The sequence below is a fragment of the Bidens hawaiensis genome, unplaced genomic scaffold, assembly GCF_021521415.1.
Source record: "Bidens hawaiensis isolate Kalapana, Puna unplaced genomic scaffold, B.hawaiensis_p1.1 tig00021833_1, whole genome shotgun sequence".
NCBI classification, from domain to species: Eukaryota; Viridiplantae; Streptophyta; class Magnoliopsida; order Asterales; family Asteraceae; genus Bidens; species Bidens hawaiensis.
The window spans coordinates 147,320-166,796 of record NW_027493388.1 but is presented as its reverse complement, the minus strand read 5'-3'; the positions used below and the strand labels follow the sequence as shown (position 1 = coordinate 166,796).

At 34.0% G+C, this 19,477-nt stretch overlaps 1 protein-coding gene and 1 pseudogene across 1 annotated transcript; one reads left to right on the top strand and one right to left on the bottom strand.

Annotated features, from left to right (window-relative positions):
- Positions 1–5,456: 5,456 nt before the first annotated feature.
- LOC143564190 (NADH kinase-like) lies at positions 5,457–9,333 on the bottom strand (annotated as a pseudogene).
- A 9,206-nt stretch (positions 9,334–18,539) lies between these two features.
- On the top strand, positions 18,540–18,917 carry LOC143564197 (uncharacterized). The gene has a single exon (XM_077051548.1). The coding sequence runs from the start codon at positions 18,540–18,542 to the stop codon at positions 18,915–18,917; it is 378 nt and encodes a 125-aa protein (XP_076907663.1).
- Positions 18,918–19,477: the final 560 nt, after the last annotated feature.

The window sequence follows — 19,477 nt, the reverse complement described above, 5'->3', positions numbered from 1 at the left end:
GTGCTTGTTTAAAGTTGGTTCTTGCTTTATCTTACACCGCATCGTTTATCAAGTGAGTAATCTCGTACCTAATCCCTTTTTATTTTTAATGTTTTGGGATGTTCATGTGTTCGTACAAACTTAGTCTTAAACTTGTTTATGAACTTTAGTCGCGCAGTATCCCATGTGTTGAGGACGTTTACTTGGCTGTTTATTTGTATGTGTATCATTAACCGCTTTGTTCGGCCTATCCGAAGTTTTCATGGATCCATTAGATGAACACGGGAGACCTATCGTTTACGGTTTTCTTTGTTTACACTTGCACAGATGTTTTCTTGTTTTTGTGCTCAATTGGGAGCACGGATTGAACTATGAACTACGATCTATTTAGGCTTGATCACAATCTGATTACACCCTTGTTAAACACCAAACATACACGTGTTGCGCGCAGATTTATTGTTATCTATGTATTGTATTAAACTTGATTTCTCACCAACACGCAAGTGTTTGACGTTTTATTTTAACACATGTTCAGGTTTGCTGTAGCTACATTGGAGCTTGTGGACACGTAGGACGTTTTTACTTTTGGACCTAGATTAAAATGTATCAAGACAAGTTATTGTTGTTCGAATATTTGCCTTATAATATATTGATTTATGTTGATTTATGTTATCTTGTGTTTACGTTGCGCGTGCGTGAATGAATATATTTATTAAATATTGACACCCAATAGTGTCACGAGTAATGAAACAATATGTGGCGCCCCGATGTATAATCCGCCTTTGGTCGGGGTGTTACAACGGTAGTCTTCAATTTCAACATCCTTTATTTGTCAATTTTGGTCCCTTGATCTTTCCTGACTCGTCCAGTAACTTCCAAACTTCCTTATTAGCTCCCAAAAGCTCCTTGTAACCTGCAAATAAGTCGTGTGGCCGTAGTTATCCATTTCTAACAATTTAACATTCAAAACATAGATATTTAACTCGTTTAAGCTCAATTACGGGTCATCCTCTAATGCACCCGTCAAGACCAAACATGTTGTGAAAAACACGCTGGAGGCTAATAGGTCATGAAAGATGTGTTGAGGCCAAACATTTCGTGAAAGACGCATTGAGACTAAGCATGTCTTATAAAAACGTGTTAATAAGAGACTTTTCTGGAAACTTTTATCTATATGGAAATAATGGAACATTTCTCAATTAATAGGACATTTCAAGAATTTGCTCGCGATAACCCTAGCTTCTATATTGTTTCCACATATATAGGCCCCATAAAACGTGTCAGAAGTACAAATGTAATGTCTAGTTGGCAAGTCTTCAATATTTGTCTGCAAATATCTTGATAATGACCCTTATTGAGTAGTAGTTTTTACAAAGTTGTGAAGATGACATTTGATGTAGTATGTTGTTATTATTATTCTTGTATGTATTATTGTTTTAATATTTATTTAATACAGTCCCGGTTTTGAGGCAGTGCAACATGTGCAAGGGCACAGGGCCCAAAAGATCAAAAGGGCCCAACGTAAATTTTTTTAACTTATATACTAGGCCCAATCCCAAATCCAAAAGAATCGATGATAATGAGATGATGGCAAATTAAATTCTATTAAATTCATTTAGTAAAATAACAAGAACAGTTGTATTATTATTCAATAATGAGATGATGCAACCAACTTATATAACCCGAATTTAAAATATTAGATCAAGATATAACTGAATGAATTTTAATATTTTTAATCTTTATAGTATATATTGAATATAATAATGTATATTATAATTTATGTATATTATCATATATATATAAAATAGATTAAAAAAATATATTATGGCATGTTACAATCGGGTATTTTATCAGGTAACTGGGGCTACGTAATCGGATATATTACAAATCACATGCCTATCTCAAATTCATGAAAAAAATCAAAGGTAATCCCAAACACGTCCATACCCGATTGGGACGGGTATTAACTTAAGAAGGAGGCCCGAATTTTATCTCGCACGGGGCCTAAATTATTTTCTTCATTCTCGGAGACGGGCCTGATTTAATACTTTGTTAGTCTATAAACAAATCTGTATAGCTCACTCGTTTTATAGATTGTACTTGGAGTAATTAAAGTATACGAATAGTAAATGTGGTTTGGGCCAAAATTTAATATCGACCTTGAGCTTTTGAAAGTTGCATGTTTCCGAGCACACCCGTTAACATATATCCGAGCACCAAAAAACCGACCCCAATAAAGAAAAATCCTACACGCCATTGGACACAAGTTTCGAGTATTCGAATTTACAATTGGAGAAATCAAAGAGCTAATGTTGATGACTAATCGTTATAACCGCATACAAGACTACAAGAGGCTTGTTGACCATAAATAGCCTTTTAAGACAATATACAAATTGAAAAATAAGGATGGACATATTCAGGAGGTTGTTTTGTTTCATATAAACAATCTTATGCAAATCACTGTTTAAGAATATGTTTTCTTACATCAAACTGATGTATGGGTCAAGGAGACACTGCTGTGCTTAGAACACTGGGAATGGTTGCATGGTTGACAAATTATATGACTGAACCTCTCATCTATGTCTAAGCCAGCCTGTAGAGAGAGACATGCAAATATGCATTAGGCAACATTAACAAATTGGCTGGCAATTATAAGAGAAAAAAATTAAAAGGTATCATCACATTAATTATTATTTTTTGGAACGACAACTTTCATTAAAACAGCAAACTAGCAAGATGCTAGAGCCACAAACCAAAAAAATAATAATAAAAGTTGAAATTACACAAATCGTTCCAACGTAGAGATTTAAACAAAGACCTATTTTTAATCCAAAGAAACTCCAAAGGCTTGATATCCTCCCTAATTTTAGTCTTTGAAGTAATAGTGTTTTCAAAAATAGCCTCATTTATTGTCTTTCAAATGCACCAACAAGCCATCAATATAATACCATGAAACCTTTCTTCTTCTTACCCAGTGGGATTCGTTTTAAAAAGTTCCAAGAAGATTCCTTAGAAAGCTAGAGTAAATGATGCTAGAGTGTCGCTATCTAGTAAAAAAACAATTAAAATCAATTCCTAATCACCAAAGCAAGCTAGGGTAAGTAGGGTGTCGAACCATGAGAAGTATGTGGTCAATGTAACGTGCAATAGATTTTTAAACTTATAAGTAACAGATTGTAGTGTTGATCACACAAGCAAACAAGTTTTGGTGGTTTTAATATTGATGAAGCAAATAACAACTTTCAACAATTAACAAAGACAAATCACACTCGGGATTCAAGAACAACAATCTCATGCAATTAACAGACTAACTATCATAGATCACTACAGACTGACTAACGAGCTAAACCTTAGGCATCAACAATCGCTAACACACGACACTGGTTATCAAACAATCCCCGTCAGTGTGACTCAACTAAGGGCAATTGTATGCTTCGTTGTATCTAACTAGTCGAACAATCCTATAAGCAATTATTATAGCAACCCGTAAACTAATCGTTCTGATTGACATAAGCCTAAAACGACTGACTGAATGCACAACAATACTAAACATTAATACTCATAGATTAATCAAAGATAGTTACAAATCATTCGTTCTAAATACATGAGAAATACTGAAAGTTGCAAACTTTACATCCTCGGGTATGATTCGAAGAGATTAGTCGCACCTCGACATTGTAAGATCTTCAATTCTGATGGAATAGAACATATAGATGATCTCTGGACGAATCGGTAGGATGGAATTGGTCTCTCTTGCCTTCAAAACTGCTCTGGAAAGTGATAGATCCGAATAGGGTCGTCAAAAACGTATTTTAACTAAAACCCTAACTTCCCTGTTTTTCCCACCCATCGCAGTACGTGATGAGGTCTTCCGGGGTCCATCGCGGTACGCGATGAGGTCTTCCGGGGTCTATCGCGGTGGTGAACTGAATTTATATTTTAATCCCATCGCGATACGCGATGGGTCCTCAACCTCTCCCATCGCGTACAGCGATGGGAGTCTTCATCAGCAACCAAAGTTTCTTGCATTGTTTTGCGTGCTGGACATCTCGGGTCTTCATTCTGTGCTCATGCATGTCCAAAATAGCTGCTTTAAGTACATGTGACCTGAAATATAATACACGCGTATGAAACACCAAAGTCCGTACAATAAACGACTAAAACTAGTAAATAAATAAACTTAAATATTTACAACCTAACCGAACATCAGTAAACTTTTTACTTATTGAATAGATTACATCTGGGCATATTAACAATGAGTTTCTTATGCTAGATAGAAAAGGATAAATAAATATAAAGTGAAGAATATAAGAGTTTTCTTGTTTAATATCTCATAAATGCCTAATAATTACTTTTAGGAATAAGGCTTTTGTATGGATGCAAGATTTGTTTGTAACAACAGACAAAAAGGAGGTTGTTGTGTGTTAATTAAATTGTTAAAAGCTGAATGGATTTCTAACTTTAGTGACCACCTATACAGGAGCGTTCGTCCTATGTTATATCGTTGTCACAATTTTTACGTTTTTTGTTGTACGTGTTACCTCACCCTTGGTACATGTAATGTAAGTCTGTATGTAATGCATCTTGCATGTAGACTTGTAATGCTTTGCAATTATAGTTGGAAAGAAAAAAAGAGACCAATATGTGATTACATGGGCATTGTATATATACGTCTAAACAATAAGTCAATAATTATAAATGTATATACGTTACTCACAGTTATTATTTATATGAATTTGACTGTGTTAACAAATGTTCCCATATACAAAGAGTTCAAGCGATAAAAGTATACAAGGTGTGATTCGGGTTGAAGCGTATTTATTTAGTTTGTTTGAGTAAAATTTTTACAATTGACATAAAGGAATTATGAAGGTTCAAAGTACTATGATAGGCTTGATACTAGGTCCTATGATGACGTGTCAAAATAAATCAAAAGAATTCTTTAAAGAGGTGAGGATGAGATGACGTTTTTTTTTTCCTGTTTTGTCGGGTTAGTTCCAGCTTCTTGCTGGGTCTGGTCCTTGTGTTTAATGAGATGGCTAAAGAGAAAAAAAAAAACAAAAACACAAATCTAAGTGTATTTAGTTGTTTATGGCTTCTTAATTCAATTTATTTAAGAAAACTATAAATTGTGATGATAATTAAGTTTTCTTAAACATGTTCAATACATTAAGTAATTTTACAAAGTTAAAAAGCTGACGAGTCAACAATCAGACAAGACCGTAGTTAAGCTTCCAACCCGTTTAAACTTGTTACCCAATCCCCGATACCTATTGACACTTACGTTAATAAATAGGTTCAATTGGTCAACTTAAATCAAACAACAGGTCAATTTAGCTCTGTCCAAATTAGACAACAGGTCCGTTATAAAACTTATAACATAAAACAGATCGACTTAACAACCCAAGTCGAGCCCTTCATCTGGTAAAAACCGCATGCAATACAAGATTTGGTCAATTTACTATTTTAGCCTCCACTTATCATCAAAACAAGTGCAAGCACTTTACATCTTGTGTATAAAATCTGCTCACTTATCAAACTTAAATTCTAACTTGTTACATGCACTTTACTACAAAACCCCTCAAATTTTGCTTGGTAACAAATGGTTAGGTAAAAAGATTTTCAAAACCGGCCCGTGTGAAGATACGCTTATGTATCACCGTACTGAACAGGATGAACAATATTAGAACCATCAATGTAGATCACTCCCTCTTTTGTGTACCAATCAATATCCATTGACTCGTTACGTTTTATTAACCCATGCATTAACCTCACACGGGCTGGTTCGGGTGATATGGGCTCTCTCACCATGTACTGCAGATCTTTAGATAATATGGGCATTGGGAATCCACCAGCCGACAGCGTTGCTGCGGTTGATCCAGTTGCAGTTGAGATTCTCAGACCACTGGATCTGCAGTTGACCAGAGGCGGACTTGTTTGACCATATTTCCTAATTCTTTACAAAGTCAAAACATATGCATAAGAATATACAGCTTCCAAAACTAATAGATTTTAGGCTTGTAAACGACAAGGAAGAACATGTTTGACTTTAACCAAACAAAGGATTGATTACGAACAAGGTTTTCTTGCTCGTGTTAGTTTGTTAAGAAAATGAGTGTGTTTGTGTCCGTTTGTTAATAGTATAAACAAATCGTTCACGACATAAACGAAAACAACGAACAAACATAACCAAGCGAACACTAATTAAAAATAAACGTGAAAATCAATCTGCTGGCCAAAAAAAATTATTAAAACTAGATTTGATTGTAGTGGGTCTAAAAAGTTTATATAAACAAACTTAAAACAAATGTAAACTAACGAACATAACTTAATGTAAACGAGGGCATAAGCAAGTGTTCACGAACATAAATGAATAAATGAGACATGTGCTCGTGTTCGTTTGTTTAACTAAATGAACAAAAAATTAGTTCATGTTTGTTCGTTTATTAGGGAAACAAACTTCCTGCCAAACAGATCATGAACGGTTTACTGAACGTTCGGCTCGTTCACAGACTTAGATGCATGCAAATGAGCCGAGAGTCATTTTTTATATTTTATATTAAAAGAATGGGTTGGATACAGTCATTTTATGATATTCTGATATTATTTTTTAACTATGATTAGGCCCTTACTTATTTGTTATAATTGAAGAGAAGAAAAGGTGCTTATGGGTCAACATAACCTGGCCCAGCCCATTTTCACACGTTACCCAACCCACCCATCTTCGCAACACAAAAAAGCATAAAGAGATCTCTAATACCTGAAAGAGAACCTAGAAGCAGAAGCGGGACACGGGTCTGCAATTAAAATGTCATTAAGAGCATATGTTGACACTGGCATCGAATTGACATGAATTGACATTCTTGACAGTTCAGAAGCAGTTGTTTGACCCTCCAGTATGTTATTTAGTATCTGCAAGATCCAATAATACTCGTAATACTTTGTGTTTAATCAGTCTAATATAACGATTTACTTCTTAACAGGATATTTGCTATTTGTGGGATTACTGGGTACGATTGTTGCTGTACTTATTAAAGGGCCGATTCAGATTAGGGTTTATCTTCAATGGGTCAAAACAAGAAAGTGGTCCAAAGTGTATGTATAATTCATAAAGCTCATTCACCATTTTATTAGGCTTTTAAACAAACCAAACAAACACAAACAGAGCATGTACGTGTTCGTTCGTTTAACTCTAACCAAACAAATGAGTGAACACGTCAACATGAATAATTAAACGAACGTGGGCTTTCTTGTTCATGTTAGTTTGTTAAGAAAATGAACATGTTCGTGTTCATTTATGCTCATTCGTTAATAGTATAAACGAACTTCACGAATATAAACGAATGAACATAGCTGAGATAAAACTAGTTAAAACTTTAAAGTAATGTGAAGATGTGAAGAACAATGTGTTGAGCCTAAAAAGTTATTGAAACTAAAGTCAGTTGTAATGGGCCAAAAAATCTAAATGAATATACTAACAAACGTAAACTAACAAACTTAAACTAAGAACAAAAATGAATGTAAACGAACGGACATAAACAAGTTTAAATGGATGGACGTTCACATACATAAAAGAACGAACAAGGCATGTGTTCATGTTTGTTTGTTTAACTGAAAGAACAAAAAAATTTCATGTTTGTCCGTTTATTAAATAACAAACATAAATGAACTTCCCATCCAACAGTTCACTGGATGTTTGGTTCGTTTACGGGCCTACATTTGATCAAAAACAGAAAAATACTGAAATAATATATTACTTTTGTAATCATATTTACCTGTTCAAAGTTTTTAACAGTTGCTGCACAAAGATAACCGGTGCTTCTAGTAGCATCAAACTCATTACTCGCCTCTTGCACCTAAAAAAATCACACGGGCCACAAACTTCACAACATAATCAACAGAACTAGACTATATGAAAGGATAAATCAAGAGTATCAACATAAACTGTTGAATCGAAATCCTAATGCTTCAAGAACAAGTTAACAACCTCTTGTGGTTGAGTGGGGTCAGAATTTACTCCCAGTAATGGTATTGAATCGTCCAAAAAATGACTCGCACGCAAAAGAGTCCCGTCACCGCCAACAGTAACAACAAGATCCACATTTTGAACAGGTCGAGACAGATTATTATAAAAAGTAGCATTCCAGTCGATGGACTTTCTTTGTAAAATACTTGTACAAAATTCAATGGCATCTTTATGAACTTTGCGCCTGTTATCCAGATACTGTAATACCTACAGTGTTAAAAAAAAAGAAAAATGTTATATATTTTAGGATAAGGTAAATACCACAAAACCCAACATATTTTCTGTTTTTTCTCGTAAAAGTCCTTCAACAATCCTTTGAACATAAAAAAACCAACATACTTTCTGTGCTTTTTCCCGTAAAAGTCCTTAACATTATTTTGCACATAAAAAATCAACAAACTTTCTGTTTTTATCAAAAAGTTCCATAGCATGTTAAATTAAGAATAAAAAGAAAGAAAAAAAACTCTTAATTATGATTTGATAAAATAATGTAAACATTATTCTACAAATTACACTATAATAAGGATAAAAATCATGTGTTTATAACTTTTTAAGGAAAAATAACTTGAAAATTAGATGAGCTCAACCTCTCGCAAGTCGATACGAGATGGGGTTCGGCTCGTTTACACATGTATAATAAGTTTAAAAAAATCGAAATTTTGTTCAAATTTAACATGTGGAGGGACTTTAACGTGAAAAATAACGTCAAAGCACTTTTACGGGAAAAACAGAATTACAGAAAGCATGTTGGTTTTTTAAGGTATTTTCCCTTTAAAAAATTTATGGAAATATTGAATTTTTCGAAGAGACAAAAACAGAGAAAACAGTTAACATGATGCACCCTTCATTGCAAAATCCAGTGGTTTTGACTTTTGACATAGTAAAAGATTTCAAGTAATACCAGGCTACCAGCTGAATATTTAAAAAATATCCCTAAAGCACAATAAATACTTCAGTCATGTAATACACGGGTTTCTAACCTAGTAAACGAACAAAACGATCAAAACAACAAAAGAAAACTGGCTGATTTTCACATGGGCATTTCATCAAACACCTTATCTGCATTACACCCATATGAATAATATTACCCAAATCACAAAGGAGACAAAACTGAAACGTGGGCTAAGATTGTGAGGTTAAACATACTTGCAGTGAAGATCAAAGAATCAAGAAAAACAATGGTGGGTACCTTAGGGTTTCTAGAACGAGATACACCGTTTAATTGGTGAAACGAGTAGGTATCCAAGGGCTTTAGAAGCAGCAATAGACGCCTTCTTGCCATGGCTAATTAGGTCCTCTATTGGCGGGAACAAACGACCAACGGCAATGAGTGACAAGTGTATTGTAGGCAAGATCCAACTGTTTATACGTACGTATGTATCAAACGGTGGTTGGGTTTAGCCCAATTTCACCTTTATGTTAATAAACATAAAGATGTGTCCGTGATTCTTTTTAGCATATCATAACTTTATTTTTTCGAGATTATACAAGACAATATTTGTGTAATCAAATATTGTGAGTAAACTTTTTAGTTTTACAACTTTTGGATGTGTATTCGTATTCGTTTATCTAGTTTTTTGTTTTTGTGTTTTTACACTCATTGGTAGCCGGGTGCTATGAACCGTAACATCAACACAACTTTACTATATATACATATTGACTTGTTCACAAATGGGCGCTTATTCGGGAGGTCGGCGCACACGTTGTCTAACAAGTTGGCATGGGTCCAAGAGACCAAGACTAGATACCAACACGACCCAGTTAAAACTTCTTTTAGTTAGATAATTAGAAAAAGTTAATGTAATATAATAAAAAAATAAAATTAAAGATATTTCCAAAGATTATAGTTAGTTATAATAAATTTGGATAGGTCACGGTTTAAAATTACGATTCAAAATTTAAACGTAACCTTTATCGGGATTTCCAAACGTGTTTTTTATTTACATTTCGATGAGCAAAACTGAGCAGCCATGCGCAGGTTAGTTAGGCATTATTTTAGATACCTAGTAAATATGCAAACTACGTATTGATCTCTTACATTAGTAGAAACTCAATGCAATGACACCGAAGTTGAGTTGTTAGTCGTTACTCGACCAGATTGACTATCATCTTCATAAACAACATGCAATTATGATGCTGATGAAACAGTAGATTCCAGAAGGGTGTTTAAGCTACACGAGCAGGGCCATTGTTGTAAAGTTGAAAGGGATCCAATACATGCATCAAACTTGTGCAACATTAGGAAATTTGAGACAAGAACATCATTAACATTAATCACCATTTCGTTAATTGACAACATGCGATAGAAAAACTTATTATTCGGCACATTCCAACCAAATGAACCACCGAAAGCCAATTCAACTTCAAGCTTTCCATTTTAAATTTTGGTCTATGGGATAAAATGTTTTATGATACCATGGGGGATAGAAATTGGGTTAGTATGGGATAATGGGAAGGTGGAACTTTCATGTATTAACCGATTGGTCTTGAAATAGATGAACTCAACAAAATTATAATAAAGTGGCAGGTAGGGGGTAACAAACTGCGACAAAACCTCATTTTGAATAGCAAATCTGATAATACTAAAAACAAAATTTTGGATTTTAGCACCCAAAAATTATTATTCATGACCTGCTGAACCCTGGTCAAAAATGCCACAACATCCGGGGCCATGAAACCAAATGTACCAAAAGCAAATGAATGAAACATGTGTTGATTCTCTAAATAAGTTTTCTCGTGTTTAGCCATTTGTCTAATTATGCCTTCAACGCAGTCTGACCCACAACAAACCCATTGTCTATTAACTAGAGTTTTTTTTAAACGGTAAATCACATAATTGCAAAAGTTGATGGTAATAAAAATGTAAGTACCAAATGTGTATTAGGAGTACTGAAAATGGTTCAAATAAGAATAAGGAGTTTCCTAATAATGATAAGAACCAACAAATTTTTGACATTTGACATTACAAACTATAGTGAAAGAATAAATCTACGAAACTATGTCGGTTATAATGGTGAAAGAGTAATTCTAGGAAACTATGTCGGATTTTGTTAGCTTTAAATCTCAACCATTGATCAACATGATCCGATGACTATGATTTATTTTTAGTCTTTCTAAAAAACTACTTATTTTTAAGATAACCCTACTTTAGGAGTACTTTATAAATTCTTTTGTTTCATCATATTGCATTGAAAAAGGTTCAAAGATTTTCTAAATTGGTCGCTCAACAAGGCTATGAAGAGGGCCAGCCCAGAGACGCTGACCGTCACACACACATGGGCCTTAAATTTTCAGGGCTCAAAACAAATTTGTTTTCTTTGTTTCGTTTCATGTATAACATTAGTAACTTGTAAGATATAGTGACACAGATGATCATTTAACATGTATTTTTTAAATAAAGAAAACTGTAGTATTATCATATACTTAAAATAAAAAGAGAGAAAAAGGCTCGCTTTTATCATGTAGTTTTTTAAAAAATTTAGCATAAGAAAAGGTTATGACCATTTAAAAGTTATAATGGGGAAATTGGTTTATAAAAGAAATTAAAGGATTTATATGGCTAAAAATGAGGGGATAAATGTATAAGAATTCTTTATAATATTAACGTTGTGTTCCCGAGTTTCATTTAACTGAGGAAGAGAAGGAAAAGGAGGGATGAAAAAAATATGTTGTGTTCCCGAGTTTCATTTAAGAAAGGAAAATGAAGGAAAATTTAAAAAAGGTGTTCCCGAGTTTCATTTAAAAAAGAAAAGGAGGGGATGGAAGAGAAAATGATGAGTAAAATAAAAGAATTTGTATCTTTCCAAATTGGAAAGATTATGAAGGAAAATAAGTTGAAGCAAAAGAGGAGATATCAAAAAAAAGATAAGAAGAGAAAATTTTCTTTCCTTGCCTTTCTTTTCTTAAATAAACTCAGGAACACAGTGTAAAGGTTGAGTAAAGATAAAGAGACAAAAATGTAAGTAGTAATTAAAAACCATTAGTTAGGAGACTAGAGTGTACAAAAGACAACTTTACGACTTAAAACGTTTTTGTTACTTAAAGAGAATGCATCAAATGTTGTATTATATATACATCAAAACTTGTAAGACTCTTAAAATAAATAAATAAACTATTAAAATACATATTTAAATGCTTTATAATATAGTATATAGGCTTGAAAATTAGATGCCATTAAGACTTTGGATTTTATAGTCGAAACCTGACTCGAGAGTTTTCTCACATTAGTAACATTTCTTCTTGATAGTGTATATGAATCCGACCTAAAACGTTAAATTAGTATAAATGGTTGATAACTCACTCAGATATTAATTATTAAGGATAGTTTCAAAAACTTTTAAAAAATAAGGCATCAATACTCCATCCTACAATTTTAAAGTAGTAGTGATTTTGAGTTTTTTTTTTTTTAATTTACTTTTCGTTTTCAAATAATTTGTACGTACCTAAATGTGCCCTTGACACCCTTTGTAAATTTATGGGGCTACCTCCATTAACATTAAAAAAAGAGAGGTCGACTTGAAAGAATAAAGATCCTCCGTACGCCGCTTTCATAAAAGTAACATAGAAACAAGAGGCAATGGCGAGCACTACGTTGGTGTCACAACATGCACCCAATAATTTTATTTTTCCTTCGCACTTAAGATTCTCTTTATAAAAGGCTAGCCGATGATGTGTTCCTTTTTGGAAATTGATTCTTTTAGTTTAGTATTTTACTATAAAATCAACAATTATTAACTTTTTATAATCATGCCACATGTTATATTGTTCACTCATCAACTTATTCATACTATTCATAAGTCTTATACATTTTTATAAATAAAATAATTATATTAATAAGTTTATTGAAACAATTGATGTTAAAGGTTTATACTAGGAATCTTTTTTTTCTTTTATTAAGAATTGACAATAACACGTTATTTTGTTGTGCTAGTTGTGCAATCTTGAACCATTAAATTTAATAATTGACGTGACAATTTATAGGTATTAACATTATTATGTCAAACATCGATTAATAACTATAAAAGTAACTTATATATGTAAATTGGATGTTTAGTTTATTACATGAATTATTATGCCTATATTTCTCTTTGAAAGTTCTTTCGGATTTTCTTTAGGTTTTTGTGAAGCCACTGATCTAGACTCTCAAGATCTTTTTCTCCTACTTTAAATTTACTTTTCCTCAACACATTTGATATTCGCTTTAAGTTGGTTAAAAGTTGCAAAGTCGAGATGATTATATGACGATTTACTCAAATGTTGGTTAAGTTATTGTTTTGAGTTTAATCTCTTATTAGCTACAGTTGTGGTGTTTGATCCTCAATATAAGTTTTCATATGTTGAGTTTAGCTACGAAAAGCTTCATGGTAAAAATTAACCTCAACTTCAAATGGTTAAGTACATACTTTTTGATCTTTCTGATGAATATATGACATCTTTGTTGGACTTAATTTTCGTCCTCGAGTCAATGAGGCGGGTTGGATCGACCCATCGAGCCTATGATGAATTGGTGTCTTGTTAATCAAATTGAGCACGTGACTTGGTTTACATGAAATAAATTACTTTATGAACAAGTCGAGCCAATGACTTGGACAACAAGGAATTTATTTATTAGTTATTGTTTAAATATGTTTTTAGTAATTAGTATATGAGTATGACAAGGAGTTTATATTCTAGTCTAATTAGGTTTTCATGTTTAAACTAGTATATATACCCGAGCTTGTGGGTTATATCATTGAGAGTTTAGGTATTGTAATTTTCGAGCTAAAGAGAATTACAAGGATCGAGCTTATGATCTAAATTCGGTTTTTGTGTTTATCGATCTTGGTCACCAAACTTCAATTGGTATCAGAGCTCAATTTACAAAACACGAGTTCTTTCTGTTCTTTAAGTCATCGTGAGATTTCCGAGAGAGTTTTTATTTTCGTTCGATAAAGAGTAATGTGGTGGGAGGCCTCTTTTGATAAAATACCATTTATTGTGTGAATTGTTTTTCACCATGTCGGCTATTTGTAAACAATATAATTGTTATAATATTGTTTACAACAATAATTAAGGGGGTGTTTGGGATTCCTTATTTTATCTCCTTATAAATGTGTAACTTATGGAACTTTTCCTCTCACAATATAAACAATTCCAAACACCTTATTACTTTTCAAAAAGTTTATAAGTTATAAGTTGGTAAAAATAAGTGATGCGTGTGCGCGTGTAGTAGTAAAATATAAAAGGATGGAATGATTTGCTTTTACACAAGATCGTGTTTTAAATTTATAAAGTGATTTCTACAAAGACTAAACACACACAGAATAGGCAAGTGTACCTATCGTATATGTAGAATAGTATTGGTAAGAACCAAGTATCGATCCGTGGACACAAAGGTTTCTAATAATAAATCGTTGTTTTACTTTAATCAGAGGTTTTAATCATTTTAGGGTTAATTTTTGAACTTTTTATAAAATGTAAAAACTTATATATAATATATAGGTGACCAAGATAAGAAATTCTAAAAAAAGTTGTTCAATTATGCGAAGGTTACCATCTAAGATCAAGAATCCACTCCATTTTAGCATTGATAATTAATATTTAAACATGTGGTAAACTTGTCGTAGCAATATATGATAAATAGCTCCTTAAACATTAAGTGAGCATCTTTGGCACTAAGGAGATAACATGCGCATTTTAAAGTCCATCATTTCCTAATGTCATGCCATCTCAATGATGTCAATTTAAGTTGGCAAGTAGTTTCGTAAAGTAGAAAGATTATGATTGACTTCGATTTCTCAAATACCAATTCTAACAACTTCGGGTGGTTGTAGTTAACTCACACAACCTCCCCTTGGTTGATTTATGTAGGTTATAATTACACATTCCATTAACATATGATTTCTTTAACTAGCATGATATCCTAGGCAAAGCCATTTTTGGATTACCAAGACTTAGAGAAATACATCATAACTTATATCTCATCATTTCTAAGTACAATATAAGGATCCGTGTTTCGATAATGTATCAAAGTATTTCTATCTTTCAAGAACATGAATCGATCATGAACGATTGCCAATAAAATTGACAACCACCAACTTTGAATTAGTAATTTAAGATGGTGAAACATTTCTCATCAAAAGATAATTGTAATATAACCATGTACTTTATTAGACTACACCACATGTTTTATATAATTATCAAGTAAAACAAAGCTTCTTCATAGATTTTAGATGGTAAAAGGAGTTTAGCTCATATTGAGCATGATGATAAACATTAAGATGAATGATGATAACAAATACATGATTAAACTTGGAATGATCTAACAAAATGTAGATGAATCTTCCTTCTTAATGATGTTGATGATGGTTGATAGTGATGACCTCCAAGCCTTCAAACTCTTCACTAAACCTTCTATGTGAGTGTTAGTGTGTGTTTTTATAAGAGAGAATCGGATAGAAATCTTTTCAAGGCACACCAAATGAGTGCAACATGAGCCACTATTTATAGGCAATCTGGAGTGAGAAGCATGGCCCCGTGCTTCCAAAAGCACAACCCCGTGTTTCCAAAAGCACAGCCCCATGTTTCCTGAAAGTACAGCCCCATGTTTCCTGAAGCACAGCCCCATGTTTCCTGAAGCACAACCCCATGTTTTGTTGTTTTCTTTGGCTTTTCATTCGTTTCTTCGTTTTAGGCTTGGATTCACCTGAAAATACATTTTAACATGATAAGTAGTTATTTTAACTATATTATACGAAAGAAGTTGCAGTTTTTAGAGATTATTTGATGCTAAAAAGATGTATATTTTTATATACATCAATAAGCAATCCCAAACACCCCCCAATTCATCTGGACAGTGGGGTTGTTTTGCTTTCAAGATCGGCGCAAACCAATTCAACAACTTTTGGGAATTATTTTTCTACTTTACGATTTAATTTCTAAGTGGAATTAAGTTTTATTCTACCACTCATCTAATTTTATTCATTCAATTGTTTACGGCGGTCAATCGGTGTTTTTGGGTTTTAATCAGAAGACGAGGCGAGTCATCTTTGCATAATTCGTTTTAAGATCGATTCAAGGTTCCTGCAAACCTACAGCTGGAGACGAACCATGACACGTCAGCCAAGTAATCAGACCACTATTTCTCTACAATGTTCGATGCTAACCAAAACGAATTACACCATGTGGGTTGTCCGGATCAAAGCGGTGTTCCGGTACCATGGAATATAGGATGTTATTGAGCCGGAAGTACGGACGAGAAAAAGAATGGTGCCGCCATCGCTCTTTTCTTTCAATCCATACTGGAAGATCAAATCATGCAAGTAGCCCAACACGAGTTGGCTAAAGAGATTTGGAATGCCATAAAATCCCGGTATGTTGGGGCGGTGTAACATCGTGAAAGTTTCGGGTTTAAAATACCAAGTTTCAAAAGATAAAGGACCAGAAATGTCAAATTCTAAACTTCAAGGTTTAAAATGAAAATCTGTCTTATTGTCCCATAGCGATACGCGACGGGACAAGGGACAAAGCCCATCGCGTATCACGAAGGGCTTATTTCAGAATCCAAGAAATAGCAACATAGCGATACGCGATCACCAAAGAACCAACGTCATCGCATATCGCGATGACGTGGTCTGACATGTGTGACACGTGTTGCCACGTGTCAAACGGTGGCATGATGTATCGCCATGTGTCACCACGTGGCAAGCCTAATGGTGACCAAGCAGACCTACGTCACGATGCGCGACAGGTCAATCAAGTGACCATTGCGTATCGCGATGGGTCCCCTGATTTGCCTATAAATAGCAAGCTCGGCCATTGCATCTCTCACACCAAAATTCACAATACTTTCTCTCTCTAACATCTCTCAAAACCTTGTGAAATGTACCATCGATTGCCTTGTAAAACGTGCCCAAAATCCGACATTCCTCGTAATTCGTGCCACTAAACCAACGACATCCCGACGTTCCAACAACGTTATCTCAAAGAAGGTACTGCTAAGAGACATCCCGACGACTCACCTCGTAAAGCGTGCCAACGTGTGGAGAAGTATTGGTGTGTCTCGTTTTGCGTGCAATGAAAGGTGTTGATCAAGAAGATAAAGAAAACGAAGCGGCGTCGAAGTGCTACTCGATTGTGTAGGGTTTCTATAAGCCAACCAATGTAGGCATAATGCCCGAATAAAATAATAATAATATATTAAAAAGGCTTAATACCCTAAGTCAAGGATATACTCGATACCTCGATAAATAAAAGAAAACATAATAAAGAAAAGAAAAGAAATGAATATGAATATGATATCAATGTGATTATTATATAATTCTTTGTTATAAAATATTATTTAAGTTATTATGATTATTCTTAAATAATAAAGAAAAGACTAGTATACGTGTATTAGAGAAGAAGAAACGTAGGGTTTTAAAGAAAAGTAAAATAAGATTAACGAAAGGTTTATCTTATAAAAGAAAATGAAAAGTAAATAAGTTAAAAGAAAGAGTTTTAACTTATAAAAGAAATAATATTTTTAAACTAAAGGTTTAAAGTAAAGAAAGAATGATTTGAACTAAAGGTTCATAAAGAAAATATAATCGAGGTAAAGATTATAAAAAGAGACTAGAGGTCTTAAGCCGGATTGAATATCCGACTAACAAAAAGTTATACTCGTACTATAGGTGCGAGATAGCAAAGAAAAAGGGAAAGAACCTCGGACAGTGTATTGAAGCTGATCCAAAAGAAAAGGATGAATACACCCCAACTTTACAAACTTGTTTAATCGAGTCAAATTATTGAAAAAGAATTGCATGGGACTATGTGTCTCTAAAACATTATAAACAAAAGTAATCGCTAGCCTTCAGACTGTCGTGTAGGTTTGTTTGGATCCTTACATATGTGGTAAAAAGTCGGTGGGCACATCGCACCACACTTGGTCATGACCTCCGCCACGATGGGTCGGACCTAAGTTATGTCCGTGTGAGACTGACCATGTGTATACGTATGGTACCTAAGTAATGTCGAACGCTGCGGTGTTTGCTGGGGTGTCTTGTGTGAGACTTAGTTTATAATTGTGTTTGTTTTTAAAGCTTGATTATTCCTAAGCCACGATGGGCCGGACCTAAGTTATGTCTCGAGGGGTAATCAAGTAAAAGAAAATATTTTCGCGTCAGCAAATTCACCAGCATGTGTTGCTGACATATTTTCTAAACATTTTGCAGGTAATCAAGAGTAGGAGCTTGCGATGACGAAGTGCTTAAGATATCTGATGGCTCGGATCATTTTGTTAAATATTAAAAATATAAATGGTGGTTTGTAATTAAACAAGTAATATTTTGTAAAGTTAAAACGGGTATTTTATAACCCCGTCTTTTGTAATGTAAATATAATATTTTAATCCACATAAATATAAGACTTCCGCTTTTAATACCGTAACTCTGATTTATTTACAAATGTGATACCAACATATGCGTCACACGCCTAGGCCGTGGTCTGGGGTTTGACAAGCAAAGAGGGTTATAGAAAACGTCTACATACCCTTATAGTTGAATTCGAAGGAACGAAGATGAAGGATTCCGAGTCTATAGATGATTATTCCAGGAGATTATCCGGTTTAGCGACTAAATTTGCAACACTTGGTTCCTCCATAGATGAAACAAGATTGGTAAGAAAGTTTTTAAATGGTATGCCAAAAAGATTCATAAATATTATAGCTTCTATCGAGCAGATGGTAGATCTCAATACACTCAAGTTTGAAGAAATAGTTGGACGTCTTAAAGCTTTTGAAGATCGTGTGAATAGTGTTGAAGATGAACCCGATAGCCATGGATATTTATTGTTCAATAGGGCTAAGGACGGAAAGTTTAAAGGGAAGGGCAAAGGAGAATCTGAAAAATCGCATGATGACTCAAAAGGTGACCGAAACAAAGAAGGTAATTCGTGAAAGAAAAGGGATTACTCAGGGGTTCAATGCTTTCGTTTTGGTGAAACTGTTGTTGGGCAAGTTCGTTTTGGTGATAGTTCGTGTGTCAAAATCAAGGGAAAATGTTTCATTACAATTATTTGTGTTGATGATGTCGAAAGAATTATCTCAAATGTTTATTTTATCCCGAACTTAACGAGCAATATTTTAAGTTTGGGACAAGCACCCGAATATGGGTGCTGTGACATTCGTCAATTTCGGGTTCTATTTGTATTCGTTTGTGTATTCGTTTATCACGTAAACCGACCCGATTTATATTCTGAACATTTCAAATATATAAAATCTTGGATTTCATGTCACTAAATCATTCCCACATGTTCAATATGAAAAACCCTTTTTACGGATTCGAAAACGCTTTTAAAACGAGCAAATTGCATCAAAAACGAACTTCCGGGACGCGTAACGAACCACGCAAGACGAGCTGACCAACCCCACCCCTAGGGGGCGCCACGCCGCGTGGCCACCAAGGGGCAGGGGTCGCGCGTGGCGGCCTCAGGACTGCAAGTATATTTGTTTGTTGT

Excerpts from the sequence above, each read along its gene's own strand:
- LOC143564197 (XM_077051548.1), top strand. The coding sequence starts at position 18,540 with ATGAAGGATTCCGAGTCTATAGATGATTATTCCAGGAGATTATCCGGT.